This window comes from Stegostoma tigrinum, chromosome 1, assembly GCF_030684315.1.
Source record: "Stegostoma tigrinum isolate sSteTig4 chromosome 1, sSteTig4.hap1, whole genome shotgun sequence".
NCBI lineage: Eukaryota > Metazoa > Chordata > Chondrichthyes > Orectolobiformes > Stegostomatidae > Stegostoma > Stegostoma tigrinum.
The window spans coordinates 19,844,483-19,863,921 of NC_081354.1; the positions used below are offsets into that span (position 1 = coordinate 19,844,483).

The window sequence follows — 19,439 nt, forward strand, 5'->3', positions numbered from 1 at the left end:
ATTGTAACAAACATTAATTGCTACAAGACATTAAAGTACCGTGTTTAAAAAACATGAGAAATAGGTGCAGGCAGTTCGGCCCCTCAAGCCTGCCTCGCCATTCAGTAGAATCATGGCAGATCCCAAACACACTCCCTGTAATCTAGTCAGATTTCCAGCATGCACAGTAATTTGTTGTGTATCTCTAATTGAGACAATTATTGCTGGAATCCAGTTCTGTTTTGCAAAATGAAAGGCAGTTTGAAAATGTCTTGTACAAAGTCAAAATATAGCAGATGCTGAAAATCTGAAATATAAACTGGTTGGGCAGTTTTATTTGTGTTAATCATTACAAGTCACATCCATCTCCTCCCCACACCACCCTCCAAAAAAAATTAAGTGTGCACTTTGGCAGCATTAGTTCTGGCAGATTACCACCCTAAAGGAGATTAATGAACCTAATGGATTTTTACAACAATTAACAGTAATTATTACAGTAAAGCTCCAGAGGCCGCCTCCTGTTGGTAAACCTATTTGCTGGAAGTGGAATTTTCAGTCTTGTAGTTGGGTGTATATATTTTTCTTTAAATGCATTTTTCATAGTTCTCTTGCAATGACATTGTGAAATTCAAAATCAACTCTAGGGCACCTTTTAGTCAACTTTGGCATAGCTACCTGTTCTTTTTCTTTGCATCATTGACCTTTGCATCTGTTCTTGTTTTGTCTTTCTGAAGTATGTTGAAGTAACTTGTGTCCGTTTTTAGAATGATACCTTCTCGCAGACATTCTCCTGATCTATTGTAACCACTTCAGAACTCAGGGGAAATGATGATAAGTGTACATTATAACTCTGGGACTTCGATTGCTATTTTGCTGGAGTTTGGGAGAACGCCATAAGATATAGAAGCAGAACTAGGCCATTTGGCCATTGAGTCTACCTTGCCATTCAGTCATGGCTAATATGTTTCTCAATCCCACTCTCCTCTCCTGCTTTCTCTGCTAACCCTTGATTCTCTTATTAAACAAGAACCTAACTATTTGTATCTTAAAAATACTTAATGAATTGGCCTCCGCAGCCTTCTATGGCAATGAGTTCCACAAAGTCTCACTCTAGCTGAAGAAATTCCTTCTCGGTTCTAAAGGGTCATCCCTCAGGGCCTAGTCTGTCCTACAAGTGGAAACATCTCAACATCCACTCTATTCAGGCCTCCTAGTAGTTTGCAAGTTTCAATGAAATCACGCCTCATGCTTCAAAAGTCAATTGAGCACAGATCCAGATTCTCAACCATTTCTCATATGATAAGCTCTTCCATCCTGGGTTTGCGCTTGTGAACCTCCTCCAATGCTAGCACTTCTTCCCTTAGATACCAGGCCCAGCACTGCTTTCACTATTTCAAATGCTGTCTGACCAGACACTTGGACAGCCACAGCAATACACCCCTGCTCTTGTATTCTAGCCCTTTCAACATGAATATTAACATTGAATTTGCATTCCTAACTGCCAACTGAATCTGTATGTTAATGCTAAGAGAATCTTGAACTAGTATTTCCAAGTCCCATTGCATTCTGGATTTCTGAAGCCTTTCCCCACTTGGAAAATTGTCCAAACTTCTGATCTTCCTTCCAAAGTGCATGAACTCTCACTTCCCCGCTTTATATTCTATCTGTCACTTCCATACCCACTCTCCTAGCCTGACCAAATTCAAGGTAGTAAATGTATGGAGTCTAACTGAAAGACAGCATCCAGTTAATTCTCATGCCTCCTTAATGTGTTGCAGTGTTTGAAGCTGAGACTCCAGCACATCAAATCTGTGCCGCAGTTCCTTAAGCAACCAACGCTTGCAACAGATGTTAGCCACGCCATGTAAAAATTACTGGCAGTGGTACCCTCCAGCACCTTGTGGAGTGAAGAATCTTAGCCTGCAGAGGTACTCTGGAAGCAGGAACAAGGTTTGAAAGTTGCATGCCTGATAACATGTAATGTTATTGAAGGAGCCAATTAGGTCTAATGTGCAGATGCATTGGGAAAGCTCTGACATCAGACAGACTGCCTCAACCCAATTCGCAGACCGACAAATTAACAGCTCCCTCACTCGCCCTCCTCCCCCAATCTCGTTGACTCTGCTGAGCTACATTAATGCAAGGGCCACAAGTTGAGCAATGACATTTTCTGTAGAGAAGTCTTCCCCTGCTCTGTATGGACAGCTGTAAAGACCTGTGAGGCCTTTTGATTTAGTCTTCAGGTTTCCAAGGGTATTGTTATTTGGGGGTGCTCTTGTAGTCCCCAACCTGCCTCAGCATTGCCTGCCCCTCTCCCAGTAGAGGGGTTGGTATCCATACTTCCAGTGTTTTCCGCTCTGTGGTTGTGCCTCTGCATTGGCAGTCTCCCAGAAGCTGTTACTTGTTGATGAGCCCCTGCCCCATGCAGGGTTGGGATTACAAATGGTCCCCACACCTGGAACTTTTCAAAGGGCAGGAGGTTCTGCATTTGGTCACAGAGGGCTGTGGCTCGCATGAGGTGCTTGGAAATGAAGCGGCAGGAGGGTGATTGATTGGGATATCTCAGCTGAGCTCAAACCTGTTTTCACCAGCATCTAAATATTTGCATTTCAACTAGGAATTACTAGAGTGTCCTCGGGAGCGTACTCAGTGTATTCCCAGAGAGCTTTTTCTCCTCCCATGGTCAAAGAAATAAAAGTACATGGCTATCAAGCCAGCTGATTAAACCAAGACCATTTGCTTACAATACCTTCCCCTTCTCCAAGACTTGTTCACTGCCTCTCTAATTACATTTTCTTAAGGTTAGTATTAAATGATAATAAGTTCAGATCAACTCCTTCCATCAAGCATTTGAAAGCAATAAAATAACCTGATTATGACAGCATAGCTTTTTTTTAAAAAAGGTTCACATTTGGGTGCAATTCTCAATACTCTGTGGATGATGGTGAGTTGCCCAGGACAGTTCAGCTCTCGTGATGATTATGATGCTTTCATACCAGTGTGAGGCCAGAAATTTAACCCAACAGCAATACAGTACGTGAAATGTGACCTAATCAGACCCATATACAACTTAATGACATAAACAGAAAATTTTGGAGAAAGTCAGCCCGTTTGGCAGGATCTGTGGAGAACGAACTGAAGAGTCATAGTGAACTTAAAATTTCAGTTTTTTCTTTATTCACTGATGGGATATGGGTGATGCAGGGTAGTCAGAATTTATTGCCCATCCCTAACTGCCCTTAAAGTCGTGGTGAGCTGCATTATTGAATCACTGCAATCCACATGCTGTTGCTCAATATCCTTTGAATTCGAGTGAAGGAATGAAAATATGTTTGCAAGTCAGGATGGTGACTAGCTTAGAGGGGGAACTTGCAGTTGGTAATGATGCAAAATATGTTTTTACAGAAATTAATGATGGTGTTTCCGAAACATTGCTGCCCATGTATTTTTTTCTGGATAGAAAGCACGGTCAAAATAAGCTTTCTGGTGAATTTCTGCAATGCAGCCAGTGTACTTCCATTGTTGCAGGAGGTGGATATTGAGACTTGACTGGTATCAAGCTTCTGAGTGTTATCATGGGCCTTATACATCCAGATGAACATGGGGTCATCCATCATGCTCCCTAACTTGATCATTGTGGATAAAGAAGCAGTGAGTTGTGGAGAGGAGCAAATCAAGACTGAGTACCTTTTTCAACTTGAGTGATCCAGAAAAAGGTAAGAATATCCAAGATTTTTCAACCATAACAGTCTCAACCAATTTTTTTTAAAAACTGGGGTCTAAGAACTGGGAACATATCCAGCAATCAATGCGTATTTGGGAATAATTGTGATATTTGTTATGATAAAACTGGTTTAAAAATCTTATACCATTATAAATCCTAATTTTTGTTGTTGTAAAGGTAATCCAAAATCATGTCAAGTTTGATGGAGAGCTAATATAAAATTTTTTAACATGCAGAACGTATTGCAAACAATGAGTAAACTGCAATGAAAGTATGACAGAAGACACATCTATTAAATCAAATGAAAGTAAATAATATTTATTTTGTACATTAAAATTTTACAATAGGAGCATTGGCTAACAGAATCTGAAAAGAAAAACGCAGTAAAAAACTTACTTTTACAAATGTATCCTCCAAAGGTTACAGAGCTGCAAATCAAGGTTATGTCAAAAATTGTAATGGAGACTTGTGACAGCAAGAAGCAAAATTTCTGAGGGAGCTTTTAAGATTGTAAAGACTTGCATGATTTTTTCAAAAAGAGGCTTGTGATTATTTCTTTCTCAGGTTAAACATGATGACTTTAATTTGGTGAAAGTTTTTGAAGGCAGAGTAGTTTCACATTTCTGTGGGTAGTAACAATGTGAAAACTGAGTGCAGACATACCAAGGCAAATGATCACAAAACTGAAATCACAAGATAGGCAGAAATACATCAGATTAAACCATTTTGCTTGGTAAAAATTCATTTACAGATTTTTTAAAAAATTACTGTAGGGAAAGCAAGGGGCACCAATCTTGTGGTAAAAATCACTCATCTGCTGTTAAGAAAGTTGTTCAAGAGGTATTTCATGTAAGTAAACAACATTTTGAAATGCAATCATGAATTTATTTGTACATTTCATAAACTGGATGTCTAGTCGTAAGAAGACGCTGAGAGATAGATGAATGTTTTCATGTACTCAAGGATTTAAAATGCATTCCAAATCCAACATCGCATCAGTTTTTCTTCTCTCTGTTGTCACTCTACTGAGCTGTGGTAAAACAAAATTGAACATCATAATCCAATCTGCTCACTAGACAACTCTCAATCATCAAAGAAACTGATGGGAAGAGTCATCAATATTACTACTGACCCACATTTGAGCAGCTTACTGATGCTCGGTTTGGGTTTCATCAGGATCACAATATGCCAAATATCATTAAAACCTTGGTTCAAATCTAGTCAAAGGAGCTGCATTCTAGAGATGAGGAGAAAGTGACTGACCTTGACTTTGAAGTTTCATTCACCTGACTGCAACATCAAGGAACCCCTATTGAAAGTGAAAGTAATAGACTGGGGAAAAACTGTCCGGCATACCTAGCACAAAGGATAATTTTAAAAATCATTGGTGTCACCGGCAAAGATATTTGTTGCTGATCCCTAATTGCCATTTAAGTGAATGGCTTACCAGTCCATCTCAGAGAGCAGTTTAGAGTCTGGAGTCACATATCAGCCATAGTAATGCAGACAGCAGCTTTACTTCCCTAAAAGACATTGGTGAACTGGATGGATTTTATACAACAATTAGGAAGACAACTGATTGGAGAATAGAAGCAAAATACTGCAGATGCTGGGAATCTGAAACAAACACAGAATGTTGGAAAACCTCAGCAGGTCCAGTAGCATCTGTGGAGAGAAGCAGAGTTAATGTTTCCCGCCTGGTATGACTTCTTCAAAAAACATTCATAAAGATGTTGCCAGGATTGGAGGGTTTGAGCTATGGGGAAATGATTGGAGATTGTCTCCCTGGTGCATTGGAAGCTGAGGAGTGACCTTATAGAGGTGTATAAAATCACGAGGGGCACGGATAGCATGAATAGCCAATGTCTTTTTTCCAGGGTGAGTTCAAAACTAGATGGCATTGGCTTAAGGTGAAAGCACAGGATTTAACAAGGACCCAAGGGACAACTTGTTCACACAGATGGTGGTGTTTGTATGGAAAGCGCTGCCAGAAGTAGTGGCGGAGGCTGGTACAATTATAACATTGGACAGGCAGTGGGTTGAATACATGGATAGGAAGGGTTTCGATGGATATGGGCCAAATGCTGGCAAATGGGTCTAGTCAGTTTAGGATATCTGGTCGGCAGGGATGATTTGGATCAAAGGGCCTGTTTCCAATCTGTGTAACACTATGACTCCATTATTGTGAGATCTGAAGAAGTTATACCAGTCTGGAAACCTTAATTCTGTTTTTCTCCACGGATGCTGCTGGACCTGTTTAGTTCGTCCAACAGACCCTGCAACTGAATTTAGGTTTGTAACCCTTGATTTAATAAATCAAATTGCAATTTGATCAGAGGCCATGGTGGGATTTTAATCCTTGCCCCAGAGGATTACCTTGGGGCTGCAATTCACGTCACTGTTTCTGCTGGTTGTTGCTGATGGAGGCCTTTTACATTAACTGTTGCAAACTGATGCACGAGTTTCTTAGGGCAGTATCATTGGCTAAACTATCTTCAACTATTTCATCAATGACCTTCCATCATCCATTAAGTTGAAAAGCGGGGCTCTTTGCTGATGATTGCACCAAATCAGCTCCAGTATTAACTCTTCAGATAATAACGCAGTCTGAGCACAGTTTCTTTGTCATCACTCAAATCAATATCATGGAGGTAAGATTAACAATCTTGTAAAACCAGAAGTCTTAAGGGATTTGTGGAAAGGAGTGTGTGGAGTTAAGTGCGGATCAATCATTATCTCACTGAATGGCAGAGCAGGTTTGAGAGATTAAATAGTCTACTCATGTTTCTATCTTTCTAATTCATTTTTTAAAAATTGTCTGGTTTCTTTCTCATTTTTATTACATTTAAATTGTAGATATTGTTTGTTACTCATTACAACTCATTTGGGTTAAAGTAGTTTTTCCTCCCTCCAGACTATGAGCTTTCTGATGAATGTGGTCAAATGTCAAATGTACAGTGTATCGCTGCTCCTTTATTGTCACTGGGTCAAAAATCTGGAAATGCTGCCTTCACAGTATTTTGGGTTTGCGTACATCATCATGGTATGCAACGCTTCAAGAAAGCTGCTTACCACTGCCACCACCACAAGGGCAGCTGGGTCTGGTGAAGGTATGCTGGCCGAGCCAGAGACACTTAATTCTTTGACAGAATAGCAAAACAAAAATGGACAATAATCAGTGATGCGCAATTGATCTTTCTTTAGAAAGCAGTTGAGAATTCTGCTTAAGAAGTGATACGATTCCCGGTCCTGTCACCATAATCAGAGTTTGCGCTCTCACTGTGGTTAAAAGAAGCTAAATTGCAAGAACAGGTATATCTTCCCAATCCAGCACTCCATGGTCTGGTGGACACAGTACAGTTCCAATTCTATTTTTGTCTATGTAACATTGCTGTTTATGTCAGATAGTTGTAGTACACACATGCCCAGTGAAATGTCTCTGTCTGAAATATTGGGCAGTACTAAAATGAAGCAAAAATGCTTTGACCTCACACACAAAATTAATGGCTCTGGTGCTACTGATGCTTAAGCAACTCTATCCTTTTCCAGGTTCTACAGTGAGGAACATTTATTGTTTCAAAAGTGATTTATAGCAGGGAAATTTCATTGAATCTAATAATATAATATGGAAGGTCGCGAGCAACATGTTTCATAGAACCCTCATGCTGACTCCGACATGTGAATTCATGAACACATATTGGAAGGATGTGATTGCACTTGAGGGGTTGCAGAGGAAATTCGTCAGGATGTTGCCTGGGCTGGAGCGATTCAGTCATGAGGAGAGACCTGGAGTTGTAGAGGGGTTTTGAGGAAGATTGTTCATCACCTGGTGGTGTGGGTATTTGGAACTCACTGCCTGAAATAGTGATAGAGGCGGGATCTCTCAAGACATTTAAGTAGCATTTAGATAAGCACTTGAAATGCTATAGTAAAGTGGCAGATGCTGGATGACTGCTGTGGATGTGGTAAGTTGAAGGGCCTTTTGCCATGCTGTTAAAACTCTGTCTTTATTAGTTATGCTTAGTACCTTTTCAGAGGCTGTAGCTGCCCTGTGTTCTGAATGAGTCAGGCGCCTTTGAAGTCTGTTAGTTTTTTCCTGATTTTCCAATATCTGTCTTTCATACTGTTCAAAATAAAAACAGGAACATGTAAAGAAGGATTTTAATTAAAAACAAACATGATTTGATGCTTAGCCTTCAAATTTTGTACATTGAGGTAATCTGCACTAAATCAAGGAGTGAAAGTTATCGTGCGCGCGGCAAAAGAATTGATTAGAGGATAATAATGTTTCAGTAATTGCTGAAAAATAATGTTATTTTAAAGACATCCACCATTTTGTTTTCGCTACAAATTCTAAACACTAAAAGAGAACTTGGTCATAAATTCTGATTCCCCTCAAATTATAGAATGCCTACAGTGCAGAAAGAAGCCATTCTGTCCATTGAGTATGCACCAACCCTCTGAACTGCATCCCACCCAATACCTGTAACCCACCTAGCTGCATACTATGGGTAATTTAGCACGGCCAATCCACTCAACCTGCACATCTTTGGACTGTGGGAGGAAACCAGAGCAAGCCCACAAGGACAAGGGGAAAATGTGCCAACTGCACATGGACAGTCGCCCAAGGCTGGAATCAAACCAGGGTCCCTGGCGCTGTAAGGCAGCAGTGCTAACCACTCAGTCGCCATGCCACCTTAAGCAAAGTGAGCAAATTACTTAATGTTTTACTGCCGTTCCAGAGTCAGCCCTGCCAGAACCAAGAAACAATTTTTAAATGAACCTCCCTATTGTGAGTTGTAAAATTGTTGCATTTGCACCATTAACACAAATTAAACTTGCTGAAGACATTTAAGGCTGTTGATTCACGTTGGAAGGACCCTGTTAATGACATGACTTCTGGTCAAGACAAGCCACTCAACCTTGGAGCCCTTGAATGGGAACAATGAAACTGTCAAGTGTTACTCCATTCCGTTACCCTCCCATCAATTTACATTTCTAGAAGGTGCGCAAAGAAGGTAATCTTAAGGGCTCGGTAAAAAATCCATTTCAGTTTGAGATTTTTCACTCTGCAATTTCTGGGCCAATATATCTTTTCAGATAATAAAAACACTAACTTTTTCCACTTGGTATTATAGTCAGTCATTCTCATGCACTAGAATATAAAACAAGGAGCTGTTGGGAGCAAAATGAAGTGATGGTAAACATGTATACAAGAATGTTTAAATTCAATTAAAGTATCAAACTAAAATAATATTTTAAAACTTTAATTATAGATCAAACCCAAAATTCTCTCAGATAACTTCTGTCCCTTAACCATCTTTTATTTCATTTCCTATTGATCAAGTATGTCTGGATGTGAGTTTGCTCGCTGAGCTGGAAGGTTAGATTTCAGACGTTTCGTCACCATTCTAGGTAACATCATCAGTGAGCCTCCGACGAAGCGCTGGTGTTATGTCCCGCTTTCTATTTATCTGGTTAGGTTTCCTTGGGTTGGTGATGTCATTTCCTGTTCCTAGAAGCATGGCATTCCAACCGGAACTCCATCAACAAACACATTGATTTGGCACCAATCTACCATCCCCTGAGAAAAAGAACAGGAAATGACATCACCAACCCAAGGAAACCTAACCAGATAAATAGAAAGCGGGACATAACACCAGCGCTTCGTCGGAGGCTCACTGATGATGTTACCTAGAATGGTGACGAAACGTCTGAAAACTAACCTTCCAGCTCAGCGAGCAAACTCACATCCAGAACCTCAACCTGAGTTACAATTCTTCTCAAACTCACTATCAAGTATGTCTGTTACAGTCGTAGATCCATTTGCTCCTCTATCCTGTCGATAAGTTTGTTACTGAATACTGTGTAACATTAAGACATCAAAATTAAAGCCAGTTGTGGAAACCATTTTTCTAAAGTGGTTTGTATTCTTTGAAGCACATTTCAAGGGGGAAATACAAATGAATTCGGGGAAAACCAAATAAATCTTAAAAAGTACTTCCTCTGCATGGAATTACAAAATGCTAAAAATCATTATCAAGAAAAAATAAAACATTCTTGTTAACGATAAATTTATGTTATAAGCACTTGGAGCTGTTTACGTAGCTTACTACTACTGAACATACAGTGATGTCATGAAGAAAAACTTTCAAATATTCAGAAGCAGCAATCTAAGCAAAATGAATGGACACATTGAGATGTTTTCAAAACAAAAGCTCCACTGCGTTCTCGGGTAAATCAGGATCATAAAGCAATGATTGGGCTTTCATATCCTTTTAAAAGTTAAGTTTTAATGTTCATCGTAAATGTAAAAGATAATAAAAAAAATGAAAAATGTTGAAAATTTTTCAACAACACTAGATAGTTACCTACTTTTTAAAAGAGTTTCCACTCATTCTTTGACAGAAATTCTGCTTCACATTCCAACACAACTACTCATGGATTATGTGCTGAAATAACCGAATGACAAACTACTTCACATTGTATTGACCTACAGGAAATGTGCTTCTCCCATTTCTTGTCAACAAACCCATGCATTCATTAAAAGTTTCTGTGAATTAGCAAACAGACTACTCATAAAGGCTGATGGAGTTGGAAAATGGGAGCTCAGGGGTGAGGAGTGCTGTCTATTAAGAAGTGAGACTGTACAACGTACTTTTTTTTTTCTTCCTCACGTTCACCAACCTTCACACCACTCCAGAAGCAAACATAACACTATGTAGGAAGAGAAGCTCCTGTTGGTAGGTTAGAGAAGGTCCAAAGAGCTGGATCTTGTAAACAGGCAAGTTGTACCAAGTGGTAGATTGACTTGTTTTTTGTTTTAGGGACAACTTGATTTCCTCCCAGAGCAATAATGGGTATGAATAACATTTCACTTTCCCTTTTCAAGTTTTCGCTCATAAATTTATTATTCAAGGTCCATAGTGAATAAGGTGCTTTTTTGATGAAAAGACTAAGCAAATATTACATAAACAGCCATTGATTTCAAGGTCTAAGCACACAGGCCTGAATATTCAAACCCTGACGAGGTCAGAACAGAGATAGACATGACCGATTGAAGAAAGGACAAACGTGCCATAGAGGGAGTGCAGAGAAGTTCACTCAGCTGATGCTGGGGACAGCAGGACTGTCCTATGGCAAGAGATGGATCGTCTGGGCCTGTAATAATTAGAGTTAAGAAGAATGAGATGGGATCTGATTGAAACACATACATTTCTAAAAGGATTGTGCAGAGTATGTGGATATTTTCTCTGGTTGAGAAGTCTAGAACCATGTCTCAGGAAGTGGGGTAGACAATTTAGGGCGAAGACAAGAAAATGCTTCTTCACTCCAAGGGTGTTAAGCCCTTAGAACTGTCTACCACAAAAGACCGTGGAGGACAAATAACTGAATATATTCAAGGAAGAGATTTTTTTGGATTTTAAAGGCATCAAAGGTTAGAAATAATACATTTCGTCACCAATGCCAAATTGCTGATATATATTGTGAACAGCTGGGTACCCCTCGAGTCACAGGCTGTCAATGTTTATTTATTTCTATTCTTTGTTTTCTGTCTTGTTAGCCAATCATCATTCCATATCATTACATTACCTCCTAGCCAAACAGCTTCAACTTTTTCTCACCAGCCTCCTGTGGGGGACTTTATCAAACGTTTTCTGAAAATCTAAGGATTGTACATCATCGGGTCTCCTTTATCAATTTTGTTCATAGCATCTTCAAAAACTCCAAGTTCGTCAAACAATTTCCTATTTGCATACATGTGTTGATAATGCCCAATCAATCATTATCAGCCAGATGTATATTTATCCCATAATAGATTCTAGCATTTCCCTATGACCAATCTGAGGCTAATAGGCTTTCACACTTGCTCCCTTCTTACGGCACTTGCTAAATTCCAATCCGCAGGAATTATTCCAGAGTCTACAGACTTGACTAAGCAAAATAATCACTAATGCATTAACTGTCTCTATAGCAACATCCTTCAACATTTTAAGTTCTCATTCTCCCTAGCCAACTGGATCTCGAGTTCTGGGAGATTTCTGGTATCCTTCTCAGTTAATAAAAAAAACAGAGATTAGAAATACAAAGCCAGACAGGGTATGGATGACTACCAGACCATCCAAAATAAAATAACCACAGGCAGGTCGTGTAGAAATCCCCTGAGTCCACCATGCTTGCTTTGTATCCCATTTTGGAAACTGATGATGGCAATGGTTCCTCACAGGTTAGTTCAGTTGGCTGGTAATGAAACCCAGGAGTTTTGAGGAGAAATGAATCTCTGAGGATGACATGATTTGAACACTAAACCAATGTGTAGTCAGGTGTATATATTTGCACCACAAACACAATCGTTTAGAATGGACAGCTAGTTTATTCAGCTGGCTCACACACGATGTGCTGAATGGCCTGTAACTTTCCTATGGTTCGAGAGAATCTCTTTGCATGCAAATTAAGACAGTGTCCCAGTTAAAATTCCACATCAGTGGCTTCTCTTTGGGGAGTATGTTTGGAACCTGCAATCAATCGCAGCTCCAGTTTCTGGTCCCTGAGGCAAAACATTTAGCTCCAAGTGGGAGTCGGATTCTAAATCAGAATTGTGAACAGTGAGTAAAGTGTCTTATTCTCATGAGATGAAAAACAATCTGATGCAGTTCTGCTGCTAGTTCAGTTTGTGAGATTGTGAAATGTGGTAAGGCCCTGTTTGAAAGTTTCTTCTTGACAAGAGGTCTTAATGAATAAGTGGCTTGTATACGAGGTCACCTAATGTCAGCAGATTACCAACATCTGAAATGGCTTTTATAGATCTACCTGCTCCTTAGGAAGTGACTCATGTCTAACTCGACTTAAGTGTACGAAGCTGGAGGAAAGGTAAAAAGAAATTGCAGTGGAATGAAATATCATCAAAATACTGTAATACTGGTGAATCCCACAAAGTCAGTGATTTATGCAGGTATTATATAAATGCCATTTCCCAGGCTCACAAGCCTGAAACCACAAACCAAATAAAATGCTTGACAATTTGATTAAATCCATCTGAAAGAATTAAAAGCTTCTTTAAAATGCCACAAAGCTCCACAATGGAGATAGAAACAAATGGCAAATTGTTTTGTGGATGCAGAGCATGCGTTTTGACATTCAAAAAACCACACTCTGGATTTTAAAAAAAATCGGATTTTCCTCCACATTTCCTGGTCTCCTGCCATTTTCCCCTGGCTTTCATGTGGAATGTGGGTGTGTGCCTGATGTGCAAAATTCTCTCTCCCCAATGAAGTCAGATTCCCCATCTTTAACAAGGCGTAAAAATACATTTTCCTCCCACACGCCAGTTTTTTCCAGTGGTGCCTGGTTTTACACAAGTGTTGAAAGTACACTGGGTTTCAGAGTTTGTAAAGGAAATGAAAACCTGCTAAGGCATTAGGAACATTCTAAAAGATAAGCACAGAATATTTTCAGATTTTCAAATAGATGATGTGGGGCTGCTGGTGTTGGACTGGAGTGGACAAAGTAAGAAGTCACATGACAGGCTTAGTTACGATTACAACTTCTGGAGCGTAGTGCCTTCACCTAATCTACACATCCCTGAACACTACGGGCAATTTAGCATGGCCAATCCACCTAGCTTGCACGTCTTTGTACTGTGGGAGGAAACCGGAGCACCTGGAGAAAACCCACACGGACACAGGGGGACTTTGCAAACTCCACACAGTCACCTGAGGGTGTAATCAAACCCAGGTCCCTGACTCTGTGAGGCAGCAGTGCTAACCACTGATCCACCGTGCCATCCCACTTTGTGATATCTAATAAACCCGTTGGGCTATAGCCTGGCATCATGTGATTTCTGAATATTGGGTGAGATATTATAATGTAAACATGTTAATAAACTACTAATTCATCACAGCGCTTTCTCTTTTAAGGTACATTGACCCATGTCACAGAAACTTATGATGAAATCTTCTATGTGTCCACTTCTACAGCTATTACCATAGATGTCAAGGAGCAACAGACAAATCTGACAGCAACAAGGAAAATGCTTACTGCAATGTTTTTGATAGGTCATTCAGGATATGTTGAGAGTCACTGAAAAGTGGTTCAAAGATTTTTTTTTAAAAACTCACTCATGGAATACAGGTATTGCTGGCCAGACCAACATTTATTGTCCATCCATAATTGCCCTGAGGGCAGTTAAGAATCAACTAAATAGATGTGGATCTGGAGTCACACATAGGCTAGACAGTTAAAGACAGTAGTTAAAAACCAAAAGAATTGAGGATGCTGTAAGTCAGGAACAAAAACAAAGTTGCTGGAGAAGCCCATCAGGTCTGGCTGCATCTGTGAAGGTAAAAACAGAGTTAACGTTTCGGGTCTGGTGACCCTTCCTCAGAACTGCATGCTCTGAGGAGGGGTCACTGGACCTGAAACATTGACTCTGTTTTTTCCTTCACAAGTGCTGCCAGACCTGATGGGGTTTTCCAGCAATTTTGTTTTTGTAAAGACAGTAGTTACCTTCTTTAAAGGACATAGGTGAACTAGATGGGTTTTTTTGACAATCTACAATGGTTTCAGGGTCATCATCAGACTCAATTTCAGATTCTTATTGAATTCAAGTTTGACCATCTGCAATGGCGGAATTCAAACTTGAGTCTCCAGAATAGAAACAGTGTTTCCGGATTAATAGCTTAGTGATAATAGCACTAGGCTACTGCTTCCCCCATCAGTGGAGAAGTCCGTCAGTGACGTTGTGAGTGGGAGAAAGGTAGACTCCTTGTTTTAAGTGCTGCAGTTATCTGAACTGCTGGAAAGGCTGCTGAACAACACAGGTTTTATGTTGAGGACTCAGGTAGAACTGATTTTCGATCAGTGGCTAGATTTTTTTGTTCTGTTCCTTTCTTTCCACTTCAGAGTTATCTATTATTTAAACAGCTGTGTCTATTATGAATGCCTAGCTGGGTTTCACTTGCTAACACTTTCAGCCCAGTATGTATTCCATTGATCTGAAAAAGAGTGACTGTATTAAAGAAGTTAGTAAGAGATTGTGCCTCTGAAGTGGTTTCTGGCTTGTTGACAAGCTAATAGAATGACAAGGATTACAAGTTTTTTCATCCACATGACAGAATGCATTTTGTCATATTAGGATCACAGAAACAAAGAAAAAGAATAGGCCATTCAGCCCTCTGAACCTGCTCCACCATTCGATTTTGATCATGGCTTGTCCTCAATGTCAGCGCCATATTCCTGCTTTCTCTCTTTATCCCCTTTATTTATACCCCCTTAATAACTACAAAATTAACAATCTCTTTCTTGAATATACTCAGCGACTTGGCCTCCATAGCATTCTATAATGGTAAATTCCACAGACTGACCACCCTTTGAGTGAAGAAGTGTTTCCTCATCTCAATTTGAAATGGCCTACCCTGTAGCTGAGTCTGTGAGCTCTGGTCCTCCACATATCTCATCTGTCTAGCCTGGAATTTTATAATTCAATCCGATCCCCTCTCATTCTTCTAAATTCTCGTGAATATGGACCCAATCAAATTGATCTCTCTGGATATAACAGTCCTTCCAACTCTATCAGCCTAGTGAACCTTTGCTGCACTCACTCTATGGCTAGCATTTCCTCTCTCATTATGTAAGGGGATTAAAATTGCATACAATATTCCAGGTATGGTCTTGCCAAGGTCCTGCATAACTGCAGCAAGACATCCCTATTACTGAGCGATAGTAGGAACTGCCGATGCTGGAGTCTGAGATAACGAGGTGTAGAGCTGGATGAAACACAGCAGGCCAAGCAGCATCAGAGGAGCAGGAAGGCTGATGTTTCAGGTCTGGACCCGTCATCAGAAATGGCGGAGGGGAGGGGGTTCTGAAATAAATAGAGAAGGAGGCAATGATGGCAGGTGGAGAGAGGAGCAGATAGGGGGAGGGAGGACAGACAGCTCAAGGAGGCGAGGATGAGGCTAGTCAGTAGGGGACCTGGGGTAGGAGTGAGAGGGCGAGGTGAAGGGGCAGGTGTAGCACTGTAGTGCTGGGGGTGGTGGGGCTAGTGGGGAGTGTGGAGCGGATAACGGAGTCATGGAGAGAGCAGTCCCTCGGGAAGGCAGACAAGGGTGGGGAGGGAAAAAATCTGACCCCACTACCAAGGACATTCTTCCCTCCCGACCCTTATCTGCTTTCTGGAGGAACCGCTCTGTGACTCCCTTGCCCGCTCCACACTCCCCACTAGCCCCACCACCCTTGGCACTTTTCCCTGCAACTGCTGGATATGCTATACCTGCCCCTACATCTCCCCCCTCACCCCCATCCCAGGCCCCAAGAAAACCTTCCACATTAAACTGTTCACTTGCACATCTGCTAATGTGGTATATTGTATCCACTGTTCCCGATGTGGCTTGGAGACCGCTTTGCGGAACACTTACGCTCGATTCGTGACAAACGTCTGCACCTCTCAGTGGTTAACCACTTCAATTTCCCCTCCCACTTCTTGGACGATATGTCCATCCTGGACCTCCTCCAGTGCTACAACAATGGCACCCGAAGGCTGAGGAACAGCACCTCATATTTCACCTGGGAGCCCTGCAGCCCAATACAGCATGTCAGTTCCAATGAGATCCAAAAGTTTCACAAGTTGCTGATTTAATATACTGAAAAATCTTAATTGATATAATGAGACAAATTACTGTACAACTGTAGAGAAATTTACAGATTGGGTCAGGGACTAAATCCCCAGTGTTTTCAATTTTCAATAAAATGCAGACACTGGAAATAAATGAGCAGATTTAATTAGTTTGAACTAGTCTTAATTGATACTGCTTAAGTGTTTATAATTCAGCAATAAAACAGCAGACTATTTGATACCTTCTTTGGCCTCGTTATATGCATTTTCATTTGGACTTAAACTGTATCTTAAATCTTGTCTTGGAGAGGGTCTTATTCAAATGATTGTGAGTTGTGATTCTGCAGAAAGGGTACAACTGAATTTCTTAAATGGCCTGGTGCTTTCAAAAAAAAAGAGGAGGAGATAGCAATGGAGCCACGAACTAGAAAGGAAGAACAGCAAAAGTAGCAACAGCTGCAAAAAGTGGGAACACCATATCGAAAATTAATATACTTGCCTGTGAGTTACAGGATAAGTGCTGAATGAGAACACACACATAGACAGACACACATACAGTGATTCTGAACAGTGCAGAAAAAACTATTTGCAGAATGTTAGATTAATGAAACCTTAATCCAATTGAAATATCTGTATCACTGAAATACAGTAAATTAGAAGATCAAAACTAGGATCTTTGGCACAACCAGTCCATGTTTATTTTCCATTTGGGCAAAAGGATGAAACTGTATTTTGCAGTAACCTTTACTTTCCTATTTTCGCCCACACATCCAACCTAATCACGAACGTTGATATAATTTCAACCTCAACCATTAAGTGTTGGAATTTCAGTCTCAAAGTTCTGTGGAAAGAGACCTCTCCTGATCTTGCTACTATGTAAGAAAGTATGGGAAGCTGTCTGTCACTATCTTCTCTGCCACATCCTTCCATAATTTTAAACACTATCACATTGTCACTGAAAACTGGGTTGTCCTAATAAACAAGACCTAATCCTTTCTGCACCTTTCTTGGTATTTTTATGTCCTCGCATTAAGCAGGACCCTAGCCTCTCTGAAATCTCTATGTATATTCTTTCAGCATCAAATCTAATACTACACACAGCACTTGAAGGTTCTTGATGTTTCGTATAGGTTCACTGCTTGCGCTTAGATTTTAATGTTTCGTAATTTTATGAAAATATGTAGAATTCTAACTGCATTTTTTTTATTTATTGCCACCATCTGGAGTTACTACTCTTTCTCAGCATTGAGTCTGCTTCTATTTAAAATAAAACTGCCACTGTAAATCTTTTTACCAAAATTTATCACATCATGTTACACTAATGAGGTTTAAAAAGATTTTAATTTTTGGGAGTTATTCTTTAGTTTCAAGGTAAAATGAAGGGTTCATGTGACCTGTTTTAGAATGTGTCTCGCAGCAAGCCTTGGCAGTTTTGATGGCTTGAGATTGAAGGGGTCCCAGGTTGAGATTAAAGTCCCAGAAAAATGTTGGGCTGTGTACGAGTGTATTGTCCAGCTATTTGAAAAATGAGATAAATTTGGGCCTCAAGCTTATCAGCATTACTAAATAAAAGCCAAACGAACTATGGATGCTGTAAATCAGGAATAAAAACAAAGTTGCTGGAAAAGCTCAGCAGGTCTGGCAGCATCTGTGGAGGATAAAATAGACTTAATGTTCCGGCTCTGGTGACCCTTCCTCAGCATCTGTCATCAGCATTTCTATTGGATACAGTGCCGATGTGGTTCACATTGCCATGTTAATGGATTTTGAGAGAGGAAGGATTTTTAAGAAGTATCTGAAAATTCAGGCAATATTAGTCTGACAGGGTTGCACATGGGATTGCCAAGACCAAATTTGTGTGTAATTAAAAGACTAGGAAAGATCTGTCTGATTGTAGCCAGGAAGATAATTCCAGGAATACTTCCAATATGAAAGACATTTCTTAAGTTAAACTTTTCCAGCCTGGGAAATGAAGAGATCAAAAGTAAATCTTTGACAGCCAGGAATAATTTGGACTGGTTCTGGAAGATTTGAATATCTAATTATAAACAGTGCAATATACATGTGATTTGTGTTTTCTTTTCAGTTCTTTATTACATTCTACATTTCAACGATAAGTTGCCTACAAAAATAGTGTTTAGTCAATAGTGCATTTAGTTTGTTACAGTAGGCATCTCAAAACATGAAATTTTGTGCTATCCATTCAGCTATTACCTTGGAAGTATAACTTTATTTTTGTAAGTTACAAGTCTGCCTGGGCACAGTAACAATATTCGGGGATCTTTATGAAATTGCGAATCCATAATGTGAGATGATACACTGTATGTGGTCAAATGAAAGCAAATTTTCTGTATTTATTTATGATTTAACAGCAATTGGTTTCTTTGTGAAGCATTCCTCAAAAAGAACATCCTTGAGTGGCTTGCAACAGTTAATAATGATTAAGTTAAAAACACTGCCAGTAAGGTTAAAAATAGATTTAAAAGTAAGCGCAAAGAAATGAGAAATAGCTGGAATACTGATTCAAAACTTGACCCCCTTGAGGGAACATAAGGTAATCCAGATAAAACACAGACTGGGCTGGCAAATTAAGCAGCTTGAATTGGAACAAAAAAATGTCAAATTTGAGGAATGGACGAAAAAAAAATCTTGATTTGGAAAGTAAAAGGGAAATGGAAAATCATGAATTGGAATTTCCAAGAGTTTAAAGAAAAGGGAAAGCCTTGAATTGCAAAGGGAGAAGGAATCCAGGAAATTTGGACTGGGCAGAGAAAGGCTTTATGTGAACAAAAGGCAATAGGCAGATGGGGTCAGATTTAACTCTCAGCTTTGATTTGGCAAGGAATATTCAGCTAGCATTGAAATTCAGGGAGGAAGGAGTCAACATTTGCTTTGTCTTGTTTGAGAAAATTGGAATAAAGTTAAGATAGAACACAAGAAATTAGGTCAATTCTATTACAAAGTCTGTTAAACTATTGCTACTTCTTTTCCCCATCTACCATATCCATTACCTCCGCAGAAGAGGTCTATGAGGTTTGCCAAGGATGCCATTAAATCTGTGCTAACTACTTCCATTTTCTTTATTGAATTAAATAGTAATTTCACCCTTCATTGGAGACTCAA

At 39.8% G+C, this 19,439-nt stretch overlaps 1 protein-coding gene across 2 annotated transcripts in view; it reads right to left on the bottom strand.

The window, feature by feature from the left end:
- Window positions 1-4,055: 4,055 nt before the first annotated feature.
- Window positions 4,056-19,439, bottom strand: part of sclt1 (sodium channel and clathrin linker 1) — a 102,386-nt gene continuing 87,002 nt past the window's right edge. For both annotated transcript variants that reach the window (XM_048530592.2, XM_048530584.2), the window contains 2 exons: window positions 7,731-7,826; window positions 4,056-4,733 (listed from right to left, as the gene is read on the bottom strand). In XM_048530592.2, coding sequence (XP_048386549.1) covers window positions 4,662-4,733; window positions 7,731-7,826 — 168 coding nt within the window. In that variant the 3' untranslated portion in view covers window positions 4,056-4,661. The remainder of the gene's footprint in view (window positions 4,734-7,730; window positions 7,827-19,439) is intronic.